The sequence below is a fragment of the Olea europaea genome, chromosome 2 (assembly GCF_002742605.1).
Source record: "Olea europaea var. sylvestris chromosome 2, O_europaea_v1, whole genome shotgun sequence".
Lineage (NCBI taxonomy): Eukaryota > Viridiplantae > Streptophyta > Magnoliopsida > Lamiales > Oleaceae > Olea > Olea europaea.
The window spans coordinates 10,031,300-10,049,997 of NC_036238.1; the positions used below are offsets into that span (position 1 = coordinate 10,031,300).

Here is an 18,698-nt window from a genome sequence, read left to right on the forward strand (position 1 = left end):
TTTCTTTACTTTTTGTACAATTTTATATTTGGTCAACTCAAGGATGTGTTGGGTATTTGAATTCTTAAGAGGGGAATAAATATACAAAATTGACAATCTTGCAAAAACTTTAAAAAAGTGACAATTTTGTATATGCAAAGCTAAAAGTTGACTATTTTGATAAGTTCCTCATTGTCAAATAGTTAATTTCCCTCTTAACTCATATTTTCAACAAATTACGTTCAGTTTAGGAGATAAAAATTTTGATTAAATGAAGGGAATTTGTTAATCTTGATTTTTAGGTCAATAAAAACATTCGAATTTAACTATTTTCATAATCATGCATGCATGCATAACATACTAACGGAACCCGGTCGGGAGAGCAAATTGAGGGTGTTTGAATATGGCACCCCCAGAGAAGTGGCTCCAACGCGGGGCAATGAGCAAATTGAGGCACATCTGAGGGTGTAACAAGTGGATAGAAAAAGCAATTCACTCTCTCACTCAAAAACCGACCAAGTCCAATACTCCATGTTCTTCGTCCCCTCAGTCACTGTCCCCTTTCTCCAAATATGTATAAAACAGATGATTTGTTGGGATTAATGAGCTACAAATCCAAATCTCCCATTCTTTATCATGTCTCCCACCATCACTGTTTTCTTATTCCATATTCATTGGTTGGTATAAGCTTTTATTATGGATTTATTTGGTTAAAAAGGATTAATGATTTCGACTTTTTTCCGGGTTTTGCAGAATATTTGAGCCTTCGTTGATTGATGCGGTATAGTTATTACTTTTTTTGTTAGATAGGCACTGTGATTCTCTCCATTTGCTGTTTTATGCATATTTTTAGTTTGGATATTCTTTCTTTTTCATGTTTTGGAGAGCAGACTAGAAGAATAAGCAACTACTGAATCTTGGCTATGGACTCATGCGTTGCACAAAACTTAAATTAATGCCAATTATTGATAGCAATAGGATATTCTCATAATTTATTTAGATTTTACTTATAGAGATGTTTTAATTTTTATGTCTCAACTGGATAATGTAAATCTTTAGCCCAACATTTGAGTTCTATCTTAAAATGTCAATCTTAGTTAGCGGAGTAGTTTAAGTACTTATATGTTAAGTAATTTTATCTTTATTTGATTATGCCCTGGGCGACGGGTGTTTGCTGCGATGAAGTGTCCCCTTGAGTTGAAGATTTACCCTTGAGATACCCTATAAGATGGTGGCTTTTTTATAGCAATCTTGGACCGAAAATTTGTTATAGCTCTATATTGTGTTGAGAAAACATGAATACGTTTTCTCTTTGTGTGAACAATGAGGAATGTCAAAGACACAAGATTTATGTGGTTTGAAAATATGCCCACAGCCACTGGACAAACTCCTAATCAAGTTTCCACTATAAGAATGATTATCAGTTCGATTTTCTTCAAGGCGTGTCTAATATTATTGCTTTGTTACAAAATGCAGCCATCATCCTCTTTACTAATGCTTTGATTGCAATTTATTAATCTGAGAAATTTGTTTTCAGTTCTAAATGGAAAAGGACTATAGTGGATCCCCAAGGCTTCAACTGCTGGAATTAAAGAGAAAACGTCTCACGTGGGTGTAAGTTGTTAGTGGTCTCTGTGTGATTTTCTATGTTCTTGGGGCTTGGCGGTGTCCAATCAATCAGTCCGAACTCTACTCTAGAGTTGGATGTGACGTTGGATCGACTGAGAAGATGAGCACTGACCAGCTTCCAACATCATCCTAGGATCCACAACCGGTGTCAGACCCGCTGGACTTTGAAAGCCATCATCAGTTAATAGTTAACAATTCTGAGGAATCGTGAAATTTCCCGCCATGTGATATGTGATTCAGCGAATACACCCTGTGCCAAGATCCACAAAGGGGTCGGAAATTTGATTGCAACATGTTGAAGTATAGAGAGAGAGACATTGCCCTAAAAATTAAGAGTTACTCCGCTGCCTTATACCTGCTCCACCGAACTACAAGACGCCTTTCAAGTGGCCACAGAGATGAGATTATGCTTATGGAATTCCAGAATTTGTTCCTAATCAGTTTCTGATTTTATGTTGATTTGTTTTTCTATTTAAATAAAAGAGTGATTCTCTCCATTTGTTCCAACTGTAGCTAAAATTAAGGAGATCTAGTGACAGCTTGTAGTTAGGGATTTCCTATAAATATCCCAATTTATCTCTTTGTAAATAAGTGAATAAAAATTAGAGTTTTCCTCTCTAAAATCTTCATGGTATCAGAGCTTGATCTATATCCATTGAAATGGTAAAAATCTGAATGGCAATTCCAGCCACTTCCTCCTCAATTGAAGTAACTTCCAACCAAGAAGACACCCCTTTCAACATTAATGGTGGATTTGATAGCTTTGTTATGCCTATCACTGGGCATAAGCTGAGTGAAAATAATTACCTCCAATGGAGTCACTCAATCATGCTATTCATCTGCGGGCGGGAAGGGAAAAGACGATTTCATAACTGAGGCAAGGCCTACACCTTCAATGGAAGATCCAAAATATAAGGCCTGGAAGTCAAAAAACAACATGGTGATGTCATGGTTAATCAATTCCATGACCAAAGAAATCGGAGAGGACTTCATGTACTACAAGACCGCTAAGGAAATCTGGAATGCAGCTAAGGAAACCTATTCAGATAATGAAAACACTTCTAAATTATTTGAGATAAAAGGTATCCTAAATGATCTCCGTCAAGAGGAACTTACTGTTACACAGTATTTTAATACTTTAAATAGATACTAGCAGCAACTAGACCTTTTTGATGATGCTAAACTTGGCTGTTCAGAATGTAGTCTCAAGTACAAAAAGATTGTCGATAAGGAAAGAATTTTTAAATTCTTATTTGGTCTTAATAAAAATCTGGATGAAGTAAGAGGAAGTGTCCTAGGAATGAAGCTAATTCCTTCGATCAGAGAAGTCTTTTCTGAGATCAAAAGAGAGAAAAGCAGAAAGAAGATTATGATAGGAAACCAAGTCTCACCAAACTTGAGTGAGAGTTCTGCTCTTGTGGCAAGCATGCAAATAATTTACCAAATGACAACAGCCGACAAAGAAGAGGAGGAAGACCCTGGTGTGACCACTGCAGAAAGCTTGGACACACAAGGGACACTTGCTGGAAACTACACGGAAAGCCAGCTGACTGGAAATTGAAAGCAGTTGTTGAAAGCCATGGCTTCATGTCCACTGGAGGAGAAAAACCTGCACCAGATACCAACCTTTTCAACATTGAGCAAATTGAGTTACTGAAGAAATTGATTAGTCAACAATCCTCTTCTCTTCCAAATTTCCACAGTTTCTGGATCTGTTGCTCAAACAGGTAACTTTTCAACTGCTTTGAGCACTCAAATGGAGAAAAACAGCTCATGGATTGTTGTCTCCGGTGCATCAGATCACATGACTAGTAATGCTAATCTGTTTCACAAATATGCCCCAACTTCTAAGAATTTTATGGTTCGAATTGCTGATGGATCATTATCTAAGGTTGCTGGAACAGGATCTATTATTATTGCAGAGAACTTAACTCTAAATTCAGTTCTCTTGGTTTCAAATCTGACTTGCAATCTATTGTCCATTAGCAAGCTTACCAAGGACCTAAAATGTGTCGCTAATTTTTCCTCCGAGATTATTGTGAATTTCAAGACTTGGAATCAAAGAGGATGATTGTCAATGCTAAGGAGTGTGCAGGGCTCTATCTCCTCAAAAGTCCTAATAATCCTAAACAATCTCAAACTACAAGTAGTACGTCGCTTTCTGTTTATCAAAATTTGTCTAATAAAAATAGTGCAATCATGTTGTGGCACTATAGATTAGGTCAACCTAATTTCTTGTATTTAAAAAGGTTATTTCCTACATTATTTCATAATAGCAATGTCGAGTTCTTTCAATGTGAAGTGTGTCAACTCTCCAAACATGTGAAAAATCACCATCCAATCCAAGGGTACAAAACTTCCCAGCGTTTCTCAATCATTCATAGTGACATATGGGGACCGTCTAGAGTTAAAAATATCACAGGCACTTGGTGGTTTGTGTTATTTATTGATGACCCTACTAGGATAACTTGGATATACCTAATGAAAGAAAAATCAGAGGTCTATTTTTAAAAATTTTGCTAGCATAATCCAAACTCAATTCCAAACAAAAATAAAAGTGTTTAGAACTGATAATGCCAAAGACTATTTCAATTCTATACTTGGTGAGTATCTTAATATGAATGGGATAATTCATCAAAGCTCATGTGTCGACACACCCCAACAAAATAGGTTAGCAGAAAGGAAAAATAGACATATTCTGGAAGTGGCTAGATCTATTATGTTCACTACAAATGTCCCTAAAGAATTTTGGGGAGAAGCAGCCCTCATAGCCACATACCTCATTAATAGAATGCCATCAAGAGTTCTAAACTTCCAAACACCTTGTCAAAACCTTCTCCTTTCCTATCCAGATTCACGAATTACGTCATCCATACCATTACAAATATTTGGTTGTCAAGCATTTATACATATTCATGAGCAACACCGAAGCAAACTTGACCTGAAAGCCATCAAATGTATTTTTCTTGGTTACTCTCCCACTAAAAAAAGGCTACAAACGTTATTCACCCATCACGAGAAAATTTTATACTTCTATGGATGTCACCTTTTTTGAAAACCAATCATATTACCCAAAAATTCACATTCAGGGGGAGAACTCATCTGTACAAGAATGTAATTTTTTGTTTGATATTGACACCTCTCTATCTAAAGCTGAGCCCATTACCTCCATTCCATCAGAAATTAGACCAAACACCTCTCCATCTTAAGTTGAGCCCAATACCTCCATTCCATTAAAAGTCAGACCAAACACCTCCATCCCATCAGAAGTCGAGCCAATCACTAACTTCATTCCTTCGGAAACAGAACAAAATTTGCCCAACATCCATGAGTCTGTCACCCCAATCCATTCTAAACCTGCAATTGACAAAGAGCTACGTGTTTATTCAAGGATTAAAAGACCCAAAAGGAGATAGAGACCCACATACTTCCTATGGAAAACCATGAATCCAATCTGGTTCCAAATAGTCCAGGTAATATTTCTTATGAAACTGAAACTGAAACTGCAACTGATATTACTGTCAATAATGATCTTGATGTTCCTATTGCAATAAGGAAAGGTGTGAGATCACGTACTCAGCATTCTATCTGCAATTTTGTATCTTATGATGGTTTATCACTAGAATATTGAGCATTTGTCACTAATCTGTCCAATGTAGAAATACCACACAGTGTTCATGATGCTCTAGGGAAACCAGAATGGAAGGCTGCCATTGGAGAAGAACTCAATCCTTTAAAAAGAAATGGAACTTGGGAACTTTCAAATTTACCAGAAGGGAAACAACCAGTGGGATGCAAGTTGATTTTTACTGTCAAGTATAATACAGATGGGAGTATAAATTGATACAAAGCAAGGCTTGTTGCTAAAGGTTTCACTCAAACATATGGCATAGACTACCAAGAGCTTTTGCTCCTGTTGCCAAACTCAATACTGTACGGGTATTACTATCTTTGGCAGTCAATCTAGATTGGCCCCTCCATCAATTAGACGTAAAAAATGCTTTTCTCAATGATGATTTGGAAGATGAAGTGTACATAAAAATTCCACTCGGCTTTAAGATAAAAAATAATGTTAACAATGTTTGCAAGCCTCAAAAATCTTTGTATGGTCTCAAGCAATCTCCTAGAGCGTGATTTGACAAGTTATCAAAAGCAGTAAAAACATGGGTATTCTCTGGGACAAGCCGATCATACCCTGTTCACAAAATTCTCTTCTAGTGGGAAGATTTCCATCCTCATCGTCTATGTAGATGACATTATTATGACACGAGATTATATAGAAGGAATAAAATGTTTAAAGGAGGTCCTTGCTAAAGAATTTGACATCAAAGACCTAGGAAAACTTAAATACTTTCTAGGCATGGACGTGGCGCGTTCAAAGAAAGGAATAGTTGTTTCCCAACGTAAGTACATCTTCGATCTATTGAAAGAAACTGGAATGTTAGGATGCAAGCCCGCTGACACTCTTATGGAATCAAATTATGAAATTGGGTTCAAGGAAGAAAGTCCTCCAGTTGACAAAGGAAGATATCAACGACTTGTAGGAAAACTCATCTATCTATCTCACACAAGACCTGACATAGGTTTTTCAGATAGTGTTGTAAGCTAATTCATTAACAAACCTAATGAAGAACATCTTGAAGCAGTTTACCGAATCCTTCGATACTTGAAAAGGACTCCTGGTAGAGGACTTTTCTTTCAGAAAGGAAGGAGTAAGGAAGTTGAAGTCTACTCAGATGCAGATTGGGCAGGTTCCATTACAGACAGGAGATCAACCACAGGTTATTGCACTTATGTATGGGGTAACTCGGTCACTTGGCGTAGCAAGAAGCAATATGTTGTTGCAAGGGTAGTGCCTAAGCAGAATTTAGGGCATTAGCTCAGAGTATATGTGAAGGAATATGGCTAAAAAGATTACTAGACGAGTTAAAAATCTCAACAAAAGAGCCAATAAAGGTACTCTGTGACAATTTGGCTGCAATCAGTATTGCTAAAAATCTCGTTCATCATGATAGGACTAAGCATGTAGAATTAGACCGTCACTTCATTAAAGAAAAAGCAGAAGAAGGGATACTAAACTTGGTCTACCTCTCTACACATCTTCAGGTTGCTGACATTCTAACAAAAGCCCTTTCAAGAATAAAGTTTGAAGAATTTACATCCAAACTGGGAATGATTGACATCTATTCCCTAGCTTGAGGGGGAGTATGAAATTCCAGAATTTGTTCCTAATCAGTTTTTGATTTTATGTTAATTTGTTTTTTCTATTTAAATAAAAGAGTGATTCTCTCCATTTGTATCAACTGTAGCTAAAATTAAGGCGATTTAGTGACAACTTGTAGTCAGGGATTTCCTATAAATATCCCAATTTATTTCTTTGTAAATAAGTGAATAAAAATTAGAGTTTTCCTCTCTAAAATCTTCAATGCTTGGTATGCCAACTCCCCTCCCCCTCCCCCCACAAAGAGCTTAGTATCGAGAAAGCCGTTTAGGATTGGATCCTAGTTGAAGGAGACAGCTTCAGATTTCCCAGGGGTGACTCGATGTTTCCACGTGGTGCTGATGCTTACATTGATGATATTAATGAACTCATCCCCCTTAACAACGAAACCATTCGAACTGCTGTCGATACAGGTTGTAGAGTAAGTACATCTCTATCTTTAACAACATTTCCTTGTATTTTGGTAGAAAAAAACACAAAGTTAACTATAGTACATTGCTCGTTTTGAACTTTTACGGTTGCAAGTTAGGGTGCTTACTTGTTAAAGAGGGACATCATAGCTATGTCCTTTGTTCCAAGAGATACACATGAAGCACAGGTTCCTTTGTTCCAAGAGATACACATGAAGCACAGGTTTGGTTCGCGTTAGAATGAGGCGTTCCAGCAATGATTGACGTCATGGTTCACAGAGACTTCCATATCCTGCAAGGCTTTCGATATGGCTCACTGTTCTCGGTGTCTTATCCCATGGTTCAGCAATGGAAAGGCGTTACCGGATTTTGTCAAATATTTCTACAAAGAGAAAATGGATGAATCCATGAGAAATATTTTTATTTGAATGCTTGCAGATGGATTGTATCTGATTGAAGTCGACAGTATTTTGAGTCCTGGTGGTTATCGGATACTCTCTGGCCCTCTGATTCGTTGGAAGCAATACTGGAAAGGCTGGGAGTGCCCAAGAAGACTTGAAGAAGGAGCAAGATTCGATCGAGGATGTTGCTAAACGACTCTGCTTGAAGAACGTGATTGAAAAGGATGAACTTTCTGTTTGGCAAAAAGCTTTCAACCACATCCAATGTTTAAAGAACAAACAGATATATCGTACACCGCAAATTTGCGAATCAGACAATGTAGATGCAGCTTGGTACTTGAATCATTATTTGATCATATGATTTGACTTCAAAATGTTAAATTTTGATTTATTGTATATGACTTCATCTGTATCAACAAGGTACACTGACATGGAAAAGTGCATTACTCAACTGCCAGAAGTAAGCAACCCTTATGAGGTTGCAAGAGGCAAATTAGAGAAATGGCCTGAGTGTGCATTCGCTGTTCCACCAAGAATTAGTGGCGGGTCAATCCCAGGTGTTACCGTTGAGAAATTCCAAGCGGTTAACGAACTGTAGAAGGGTCGTGTGGCACGTCACAAACACATTGTTAGTCAATCACATCAAGGACAATATCGAAATGTAATGGACATGAATGCTAATTTTGGTGGATTCGCAGCAGCCATGATGAAACACATTGTTATTCAATTTCATTGGTTCGTATCAAGGTTGCTGTGAAGCATTCTCGACTTATCCACGAACTTATGTTCTCATCCACGCGGGTGGTGTCTTCAGCATATATTTGGACAGGTAAAATGCTATATATCCATGTTTCTCAATGTTAACGCGTTTAACTTGTGCTCGGTTTATTATGCTAGGTGTGACATTACGTACATTATCCTTGAGATGGATAGAATCCTTCAACCAGAAGGGACTGATATTCAGAGATATTGTGGAAGTCCTGGTGAAGATTAAAATTATAACAGATGGAATGGGATGGGAAAGTCGAATTATGGATCATGAAACTGGACAATTTAACCCTGAGAAGATTCTTCTAGCCTCGAAAAGTTACTGGACTGGTGAAGCCAAACAACAACAAAGCTAGCATCGGGTTAGAGAGGGATCGAGGTATATGGCAGAATTCATGTAGAGATTCAAGGTGCTCGCCAAAATTTTCAGCCTCAAGGCACTTTTTCTGTATCAGTGTAAGTTATCAACCAATGTGATTACTCTTTAACAACATTCCATTTGATTCTGAGTGTATTATTTGTTATCTCTATGTATGCTGTAGCTTATACTGGTTAGTCAGGATGGATAAAGCTGGTCATGTTTTAAATGTAAAATTATCTTAATTTTTGGCCTTGTACACTTACAATTGAGGTCTATATAGGTGTGATTCGATTGTTCTTATTATAACTATTTGTAACTCAAGTTTCGTGGAGAGATAAGGGCCTGAAAATGTTGATGTGGCATCAAGAAAAGTCAATTTAAGGACAAGATGCTTCTATGACGCTAGGTTTGATTGAAGTGATGAGTTAGAACGACAAACCATACGAGTCGAAGAATCGAATCAAAGTGCTATCAGTTCCAACTTAAGAGCAATGCTACATTAGATAAACATCATTATAATGTAAAATATATGAGAAGAGAGGAGTCCGAGGAAAATTAAGTAGACAACTAGTTAACACATTAGAGATCTGTTGAGCAAGGTAAGACAATTCGCAACATCCCCTTTTAACGAAATAAAAAGCAACATGCGAAAGAATGAGAAAGCATAAGATTTGCCAAAATGTAGCAAACCAATCCCCATATCCAGACTGGCTATAAGTTATCAATGAGGGGCATCTGGACAAATGAATAAAACGTAATTCTTAACAGGAATAAGTTATTAGACCACCAATCACAGATAACCACTTGGCACAGTGAAAGAGTTGCCAAGTTATCCCAATGCTTGGAAGGAAATCTATAAATACCCCATTTCATTTGAAGAATGTATGCAATTCAAATATCTTTCTTTTAAATAATTATTTCTTATCTTATTCTAGTTTAAACATTTAGACTGACTAACTTAGGATGTGAAGTTCATAGTTAGGTAAGAGGATTTGTTGATTGTATTTACATTGGTTTTTTTATTGTAATTGTTTGTCAATAAAATCATTTGATCTAGTTTTTTTACCGTAAACAAGGTCAAACTCAAGAAGATTGGTATAAAATTGTGTATATCCCAGCAATACTAGGTCATGTTTAGTATAATTGTATAAAAACTTGCATAGTCACACCTAATGTCGCATTCATGACTTTTCACCTAATATATAATATCCTAAAATTTTGTGTATAATATGTTACGTAATTTGTTTAATAATGTGTTGTGAAGAGAATTAGAGAAGAAGAGGACTAGAAAAGAGAATTTACAAAAAAATGTCATAAATTAATAATGAGAAGTTTCATGGATGTTACTAATGTTCTTGCAACGTCTATGTATAGAATTACAATTTTTCGAAGGCAATTGAATTACAATAGCTAATTATTCGAAAAATAAATTTTGTAACGTAAAAAAAATTAGAAATGGAAAAAATTTTCTCGATCTCACCTCAAATGTGACGGAGATTGCCCAGTTAATCGGTCTATCGAGGGTGGGAATAGGAAATATAAGACCCTTACCTTTCATAACTTAATTATTTATATAAATAATGACCTAAAAATCTTATATATATGGAAGTTATTAAAAATATATAAATTTAAATGGGATAAACAGGGCAGAGGGTTGGGGCTAGAATGGAACATTAAAATCTTCGACATGGTGCTAAAAGCAATTAAGAACATGGATGTTACTAGATACACATGGAATAAAGATTATGTAAAGTAATTATATTATAATTCTAGTGTGATTAAGGTTATCGCATTTCAATTTTGTTCAATCGAGTAATTACGTTTTATTTCGATTTCAAACATGTAATTTCATCTATTTCTATTGCTTGAGCTGATGGAAATTGCTAACATGACATTCACTAAATCATGCACATTCCACACTAGCAACTAATGATTAAGTGTGACAGCCATCATTTATTGACTGCAAAGTCATCCATTTTCATAAGCAAAATTGGACGAAATTGTCAACTAAAATCAAATGAAATTGTAATTTGCCGATTGAACATAATTGTAATGTAATTACTTGAGTTATACTATACTAAAAGTATAATTATCGCAAATAAAATTCGTCCACTTTAAGGGAGCTATAGACGTATAATAGTTTGATTTTTACTATAAAAGTCAAACAGTAACAAGCCCCTATTTTGTGGTGATTAAAATTAATTTTTTAATAGATTTTAATAAAAGTCGATAAAATGCGTAGTTAAAAAGTTGTAAATTTCATGAAATACGTGATTAAAATTATTTGTTGACTTTTATTTAAATAAAAATTAATATTGTAATTCCAATCAGATATGGGCTAAATAAACATGATATATTTTAATAAAAAAAAATGTTAGTTAGGTATGAGTAAAAATCTAAAAATTGAAAAAGAGGTACATTTTAATTTTTTTGTTTAGAAAGGTAGTTATCCAGAATAATGCTATTCATAGTTGTTCACTGCGATAATTGCACATTCCATATGTTGGTTTGTAATTTGATGTATTAATGTGACATTTTTTTCTTACTCATATATCACATTACTAATAGCCACTTGTATGTCATGTAGATGACTGTAACAAATACAATGAGCGATTGCAAATAATATTAATTATAAAAATTTCTCTAAAGGTGTATTTGATTATATTTATTTTTCATGAAAAATATCATATCTTCACCCAAATTTCTACTTGAAGTATTTGATTGCTAATTTTTTTCATGAAAAATATTTTTCAATTTTTAAAAATATATCTAATTTTTCTTATTTTTAAGAAAAATATTTTTCTTAGATGAGGTGATTTTTATTTTTAATTCTTCATGCCAATCCAACTCTCGCCGAATGACACGCGGTGTCATTTTGGACAGTTTGAAATTGATGGAAGGAAAATAGTTAGTGTCGGTGTCGATTAATTTGCTGCTTTCTACAAGTAATCGTTCCTATCAATGTTTAAGGGTCGACTTTCCACGCCACTCGTCGTCAACTCCCTCGTAAAAAATTCCAGTATAAGCTGCTGAAGAGGATCCCGTAATTTCCAGCATCAAGAATTCGTTAATTGATTTCTTCTTCTTCTTCTTCTTCACCATTCTTTTTTATTCGAGAGTTGGAAAAATTCTTGAATGTTTTGTGTCAGTTGTATGATTGATATGTGAATTTGCATATAATGATGGTAACAGGAAGTGGGCAGTAGCAATCGTAACTGAAAGGGGGGTAACAATGGTGTTGCTTTTGTTGTCAGTATTTCTTCTTGGGGTTTTTACAGTAATTGCAATGGAAGCAGCGGGACTGTGGATTTTGATTCGCCTAATAAATCAGAGAGTTGCGAAAGAACAAGGGAAAGAGAAGGATTCAGCTTTGGCTGGCGACCTCAATCAGACTTTACACAACATGCAGGTAATTTATCTCTGATACGCGCGTTCAATGTCTCCGATTTTTTTGGGATATGAATTCTTTACTTGTGTATATTTGTCAAGGATTATATATGTACGAAAAAGGTATTTGATGAGTTAATCCACTTACACGTGTTGCTCTTTCTGCTATATGGGAAGTTACTCCGCATATTTATTGGTGTAAAACTGATATTAGAACAGAAGATATGAAATCACCACCGGTTTATATTGCTTCTGGAGGTGAAAATAAAAAATAAGCTTAACTAGAATAGATATTTCTGAATACTATGTTGAGAAGAATCATATCGTATTACCTGTGTTTATCTTTATATTTTGTCATTGATGTTAACTTGTCTTTTGCCTCAAAAAAGGCTGGAACATGAATAGATGGAAATTTGTCCAATACCTTAATTGCTAATTTAAACATCCATCTTGAAATGAAGTGGGCTTGAGTAAGGGCATAAGTGGTTCAAATCAAACAAAAAGACCTCTGTTTATGTTTGTGATGACAAGCAGCACACTGCAGATTGCAATATCTTATCAGTTCTCGATGGAAGAGGGGATAAATCTTGCTGTAAAATGATAAACAAGTGGAGAACAGCAAATCAATGATTGTTTTGTCATTGCTGAACTGAGACAAAACTCTGCTGAATATTATTATAAAAAACTCAAGGCAAATTAGTAGAGCCACTATTTATGTTCCTAGGCCTAAATGATGTAAATTTTAATCAAAGTGAAAAAAGTGTATCTTCGTAGAAGAACAAAAAGACACAATATTCTGGCATCACAACACATGGATTGGGTGATGTTGAGGCGTATGGAAGACGTGTTAAAGACATGAAGGAGAAAATTTCGCGACAAGGATTGCAAGCTTGCATGGATCTTATTCCGGGTTGCATTGTATGGTGTATGCAGAGAGAAAGAAACAATCGCTGCTTTGATGATCAAACAGGAATGGCAGAGCAAATTAGAGAATTATTTTATTTCACATTGTGTATGTGGTTTAATGTTGCAGCTAGTAGGCATATAGATGGGCTGCCCAATTTTATGTTATTCCTTTCTGCTTTAAATTGATAATACACTTCTTATATATTATGTATTAATTAATAAAATATTTGATTACCTTTCAAAAAAAAAAGAAAAGAAATAAAAATAAAAACAATCAAAGAAAGAAAATTAATAACCACTTCTTTCCAAATTAGTATCTGCCTTTCTACTTTGATATAGTGTTACTCAGTAAAAAACAATTCTCTTTCTTTCCTAAACCACCATCATATTTGAACTACCATCTTTAGCATGGGGAGCCTATTCTAGTTGAAAAAACAATATCTAGCCCTTGTTTGAACCCCATTTTTGCTAAGAAAATACATTTTTGAATAGTGTAGTGATGTGAAATGTGTGGTTAAAAAATAAGGAAAAGTTTTAAATTTTCGTGTAATATTATTTTATTGAAAAATGTGTGGTTGAAATGATGTCAAAACACTGTTTAAGAATGTATTTTTTCAAAAAAATGGGGCTCAAACAAGGGCCTAATATGTTGCAATTTACCTTTCAAAGAACAAGCCCCCAATTTAGTTCAAAATGGTAGAAAACAATTATTTGGATAATGCTATTTTTATATAATTCTCTCCTTGCAAGAGAATATGCTTCAATTTTTAAATCCACACCAAACCTAAGGGTGATACTTAATGTGAAATGGATGGAGTGAACAACTTCCAAACGGAAGAAAATGCATGACAGCATAAAGCTAAGGTAATAGGATTTCTATAGTTGCAACTGCTTTTTAGATAAAGTTCATTTTTGAGCTGCATTAATTTGTTCATTAACCATCTGTGAACAAACGATTGATCAAAAACAAGCTGGAGTAAAAGTGGTTCAATAGAAAGTAATCTTCAAAATTCAAATTATTAACCTAAGAAGTATGAAACAGCGTTGGTTACAGAAACAATACAGAATGACATAGTGTTGCATATATTTACATTCTAGAAGCAAGTATTTTGTTATCATGCCACAGAAATATATATGATATTCTTATATCAGCCTTCATTTCTTCACAGTGCTTCTAAAATTCCTTGTTATACTTTTGAAGATATTCCCCTTTTTTGAGAATTAACTCCTAGCATAATGTCAATGATCAGAAATTCAATAACTTAGTCTACCCAATCTGGTTGATTGATAACATCTTCTTTTTTTACGTGGTAGCTTCCTGAATATTTTTGTGCTAATTATTCTTTCCTTACATTGTCTGCTCGTGAGTCCCTCGACCTTATCCTTTGTCAACATTTGTTCGGATGGTTAAATGCCTCTTCCGAGTTTAAAATATTTACATAGTCTCGAGATCATAAGAAAAGTACTAGTGATCAATTCATGAGTTTTGTCACTGCAAGGTTTTATTGTCTGTTGTTTTAGTTATATGATAACAATGCAGTGAGGCATAAACACATATTTTCTTCCATTATAACCGAGGTTTTCCGGATAAGTCCCTGTCTTCCCAGAAAATTTGTTGGGTTTGTTAAACACAAGGTCTTGAGATTTTAGGATTATGAAGAAGGATAATGTCTAATGTCTATATGGCTTTACCATGGTCTACCCTGCTCGGGAGCCATGCTAGAAGTTTTAGAAGCACCACTTTCAACCCCATTGCTTGTGGGATTAGTTGGCTCTTTTCATCTTCCACTTCATTACTGGATATGCAAGGTGTTACTGTAGTTTTCCAATAATTTTCTTTCGTTATGTAGTCCTTTGTAAAATATAATCAACAATTTTCTGGAACTTGCAAAATTGTTTTTTTGTTATTTTGCATGATACTCATATTTCTAATGGAGAAAACATAAATACCAAAATGGATAAAAAGTTGAAATTGCTCAGATCAAAGTAATGCATTTAATGCATAACCCGGGTTTTATCAATTTAAATAATTTCAGTTTCTATTGATAAATACTTGCAAGCATATAGACTAGCATCATATGTCCAAATGTTGGCACCTCAGCTTTTTTTATGAACATGTATTACTTTTCTTTGTGCTTTGTTCTTCATTTGAAGAAATATTATATTCTCCCCTTCTGTTTTGAGGAACATGGAGAATTTCAACTTCTGTGTTTGGGCAAATAGATATTGAAGTATGATACTTCTTTATTTCATCACTTGTTGTTCCCTTCTTTCCCTTTAAATACCCATGAAATAAGTTATTTCTTCTATAAGTTTTCAACATCTCTTCAATTTTGTGTCTTTCAAATGTCTGAATACTAGAAACTTAGCTGCTTCAGGTCTGAGCATGTATTTTATAATATACGAGTTAGTATCTAGTTTCTTTGAGCATGTTACCAACCTCTTCTTCAACAGTTGCTTTTTGCTGTCTATGCATAAAATCAAACTAGTATACAAAAATTAGAAACTTTAAATTACTTCCCATTATTGCATATGACTGCAAATTTTCGATACATGATTATTATTTAGGAAAACTGCATCATTATTGTAGTATATATAATTCTTTTTGTTTTCCCTATCATATGCATTTTCGTTTTTTGGTAGGGGATTGAGTGGAAGATTTTCCGGAACATATACAAAGTATCATTTTTATGCTGGCATCTTGCCTACATGCTCATCATAAATTACATTAATTATCATCTACCTACCTTTCTTATCCTAAAACTTTCTCAAATTTATCATTATGTTTTTGTTGGTGTTTCAGGGGCATATATGGGTTCTAGAACCAGAAAAGGTTCTGAAACCCGGGCTTTTGGACAATTTGCCTAAGGAGCAAAAGTGGAAAAAGGACTTTTTGGAGGTTATACCTGCCCAGAGATATGCAAAAGTTAAGGATCACCTTCTTATCCTGACTGAGACAGATGGTTCACATGTAGAGATTTCACTCAAGGGATGCAAAATAGCAGCTGTATCAGCAACAAGCTTGTCCTCAAGAAAATGGTGATTTGACATTTTCTAGAAAGTCTTTTAGGAATTTGAATTTCTGATTACTTAGGTGCAAGTACTTATGTTTAGGCGCCTTTTTCTATACTCTTGACAGACAGACTTTGTAAGCTGTGATTTCTGGTCAAGAATTAACTTTTCAATGATGAATTTCCAAATCTATTGTCTCAATTCATGTACATCATTGAATATGCTGTTTGAGGCTTACATTTGAGAAAGAGAGTTTACTCTAAATCAACCCAAGTAGCAAAGTTCCTGTTCTGATTGGTTCAAGGTGTCCTGATTAACTCTAATAAACACTATTTGGCACTTAGCGGATTTTTCAATCTTTTAGTGGATTTTTGTTCTGACAAGTGACAATGATACATCCTTTTTGGTTTAGTTGGTTTTGACTGACAGATCTTACTGAATTCATGACCAAGAAATATTGATGCCCAAGTAGCAATAACAAAGTAAAATATAGTAAAAATATATTCTGTGATCAAAATTTTTTACCCTGCAGTATATTACATGCCATGCATTTACAGAAATCCTTTAAATTGTTCCAATCCATTTTACACTGTTCTAATCCATGTCAGGATTTTTTTATTTTTATTTTTTATTTTTTTAAATTGTTCTTATTTATTTCTTTATTCCTGTTTGGTTTCAAAGAATTCTTATTTCTCCATGACTACTGTGTTATATTCCTGGAAGAACAGTAACATGTGTTTCTTTCCTTTTCTTATAATAGGGCAAAAAGATATCCCATAATAGTGGAGAGCGAAGGTCCAGTAATATATAAGGGAAGTAAAACAATTTACATATATCTTGAGACATCTTGGGAGAAGGAGTCGTGGTGTAAAGCCCTCCGCCTTGCTTCTTGCGATGAAGACAAGCTTAAGTGGTTCAACAAGTTGAAAATAGAGTTTCAAAATTACGTGACATCATTGAATACAGGATATCATTCTTTTATGAAACCCTCTGGGGTTTTCAGTGCTGAACCACTTGATAAGCCTATCAAGTTTGATGGTTCATCAAAAGTTCGCCAGTTCCTCAAGAAAATTGCAAAGAAGACTTCTAAAAGTGGAGTAGATTATGTAGCAAGTGGAACTTCAACTTCAGGCCGTGATGAAAGAAAGTTGGGTGAGAAGTCTTGTTCATTCCAAGACTCAGTTCTGGCTCCTGGCTTAGTGAAATTGGTCTCAACAGGAAACCTCTCTAGTGTTTCTTCTGAGGATGCTAGTGTGGCGTCATCAACATCAACTTCTACTGAGCCAGGAAGCAGAGTTCATATTTCTGGAATATCTGATGTGGAATCTGATCTCAGGAATTCTAGTGACGATGGAACACTTTGTTTGAATTTGTTAATATCACGATTGTTCTTTGATGCCAAAAGAAATTTACAGATTAGGAACTACATCAAAAATCGGATTCAGGTTTGTCTCATGTATTTAAACCATTGATTTTACTGAAAGTTTTTTACATGTGAATGCACAAAAAGGTTGGCATGTTTTTACGGTTTTTTTCTTTTCTCCTTTTGTTTTTTCATTTTTTTTCCCTAAAACATGATGTATTAAATAACCTTTTAATTAAAATTTTTAATTCAGATAATATTTCTTGAGTTTTCTATACGTAACTTTATGTTCTTGTAGGTTTTCCTCAATATAATTTTGTAGACTTGAAAGATATGAGGAAAAATAGAATTAGTTTTTCTATATTTGAAAAATAGAATTAATTTTTCTATATTAGCTCTAGTAAATCATAGGATTATAGGTTTCTCTTTATAGGAGAAAATACAAGCAAGAAATCAAGGATTGACAAATATTCTATTAACAGCAAATATTTATAGTTATCAAATCTCCTAATATTCGGTAATTCTACTTCCTATTCTTTGATTTCAACACCCCCTCAAGCTGGTTTGAAGATATCTTCCATAGCCAGCTTGCCAATTAGTATGTTAAACTGTTTTTTATGAAGTCTTTTTGTAAGCACATGATTTGCTCGATGGTAGGAATGTACATCATACATATCAATCCGTTTTTGATCTTTTCATTGATGAAGTGTTTGTCTACCTCCACGTACTTTGTTCTATCATAAAGCACTGGATTGTGAGCGATTGAGATAGCATCTTTATTGTTATAGTGCACTTTTATAGGCAATGGATTAGAGGTCTTCAACTCTTCGAATAGTTTCTTAGTCCAACACTTCACAAATTTCACGAGCAACTGATCTAAACTCTGCCTCTACGCTATTCCTAGCTACCACATGCTTTTTACTCTGCCAAATGACAAGGTTGCCTCCAACAAATGTGCAGTTGCCAGAAGTTGATCGCCTATCAAGAGTACTTCATGCCCAATCCGCATCAGTATAGGCTTAAACTTCTAAATGTCCACAATTTTTGAATAGATCGCCTATCAAGAGTACTTCATGCCCAATCCGCATCAGTATAGGCTTAAACTTGTAAATGTCCACAATTTTTGAATAGTAGACCTCTTATAGGGGTTTCCTTTAGGTATTTGAAAATTCTATGGACTGCATCAAAGTGTTCTTGTCCAAGTGCATGCATGAATCGGCTAATCATGCCAACTACAAATGCTATATCTGGACATGTATGT

The 18,698-nt window shown here is 34.7% G+C and overlaps 1 protein-coding gene and 1 pseudogene across 1 annotated transcript in view; both read left to right on the plus strand.

The window, feature by feature from the left end:
* The first annotated feature begins 1,519 nt into the window (after positions 1 to 1,519).
* LOC111372175 lies at positions 1,520 to 8,764 on the plus strand (annotated as a pseudogene).
* Positions 8,765 to 11,621: 2,857 nt separating this feature from the next.
* LOC111410693 (testis-expressed protein 2-like) overlaps positions 11,622 to 18,698 on the plus strand; it is a 22,073-nt gene continuing 14,996 nt past the window's right edge. The window contains exons 1-3 of the mRNA XM_023041161.1: positions 11,622 to 12,178; positions 15,866 to 16,101; positions 16,835 to 17,519. Of these exons, the coding sequence (XP_022896929.1) occupies positions 12,002 to 12,178; positions 15,866 to 16,101; positions 16,835 to 17,519 (1,098 nt within the window). The 5' untranslated portion in view covers positions 11,622 to 12,001. The remainder of the gene's footprint in view (positions 12,179 to 15,865; positions 16,102 to 16,834; positions 17,520 to 18,698) is intronic.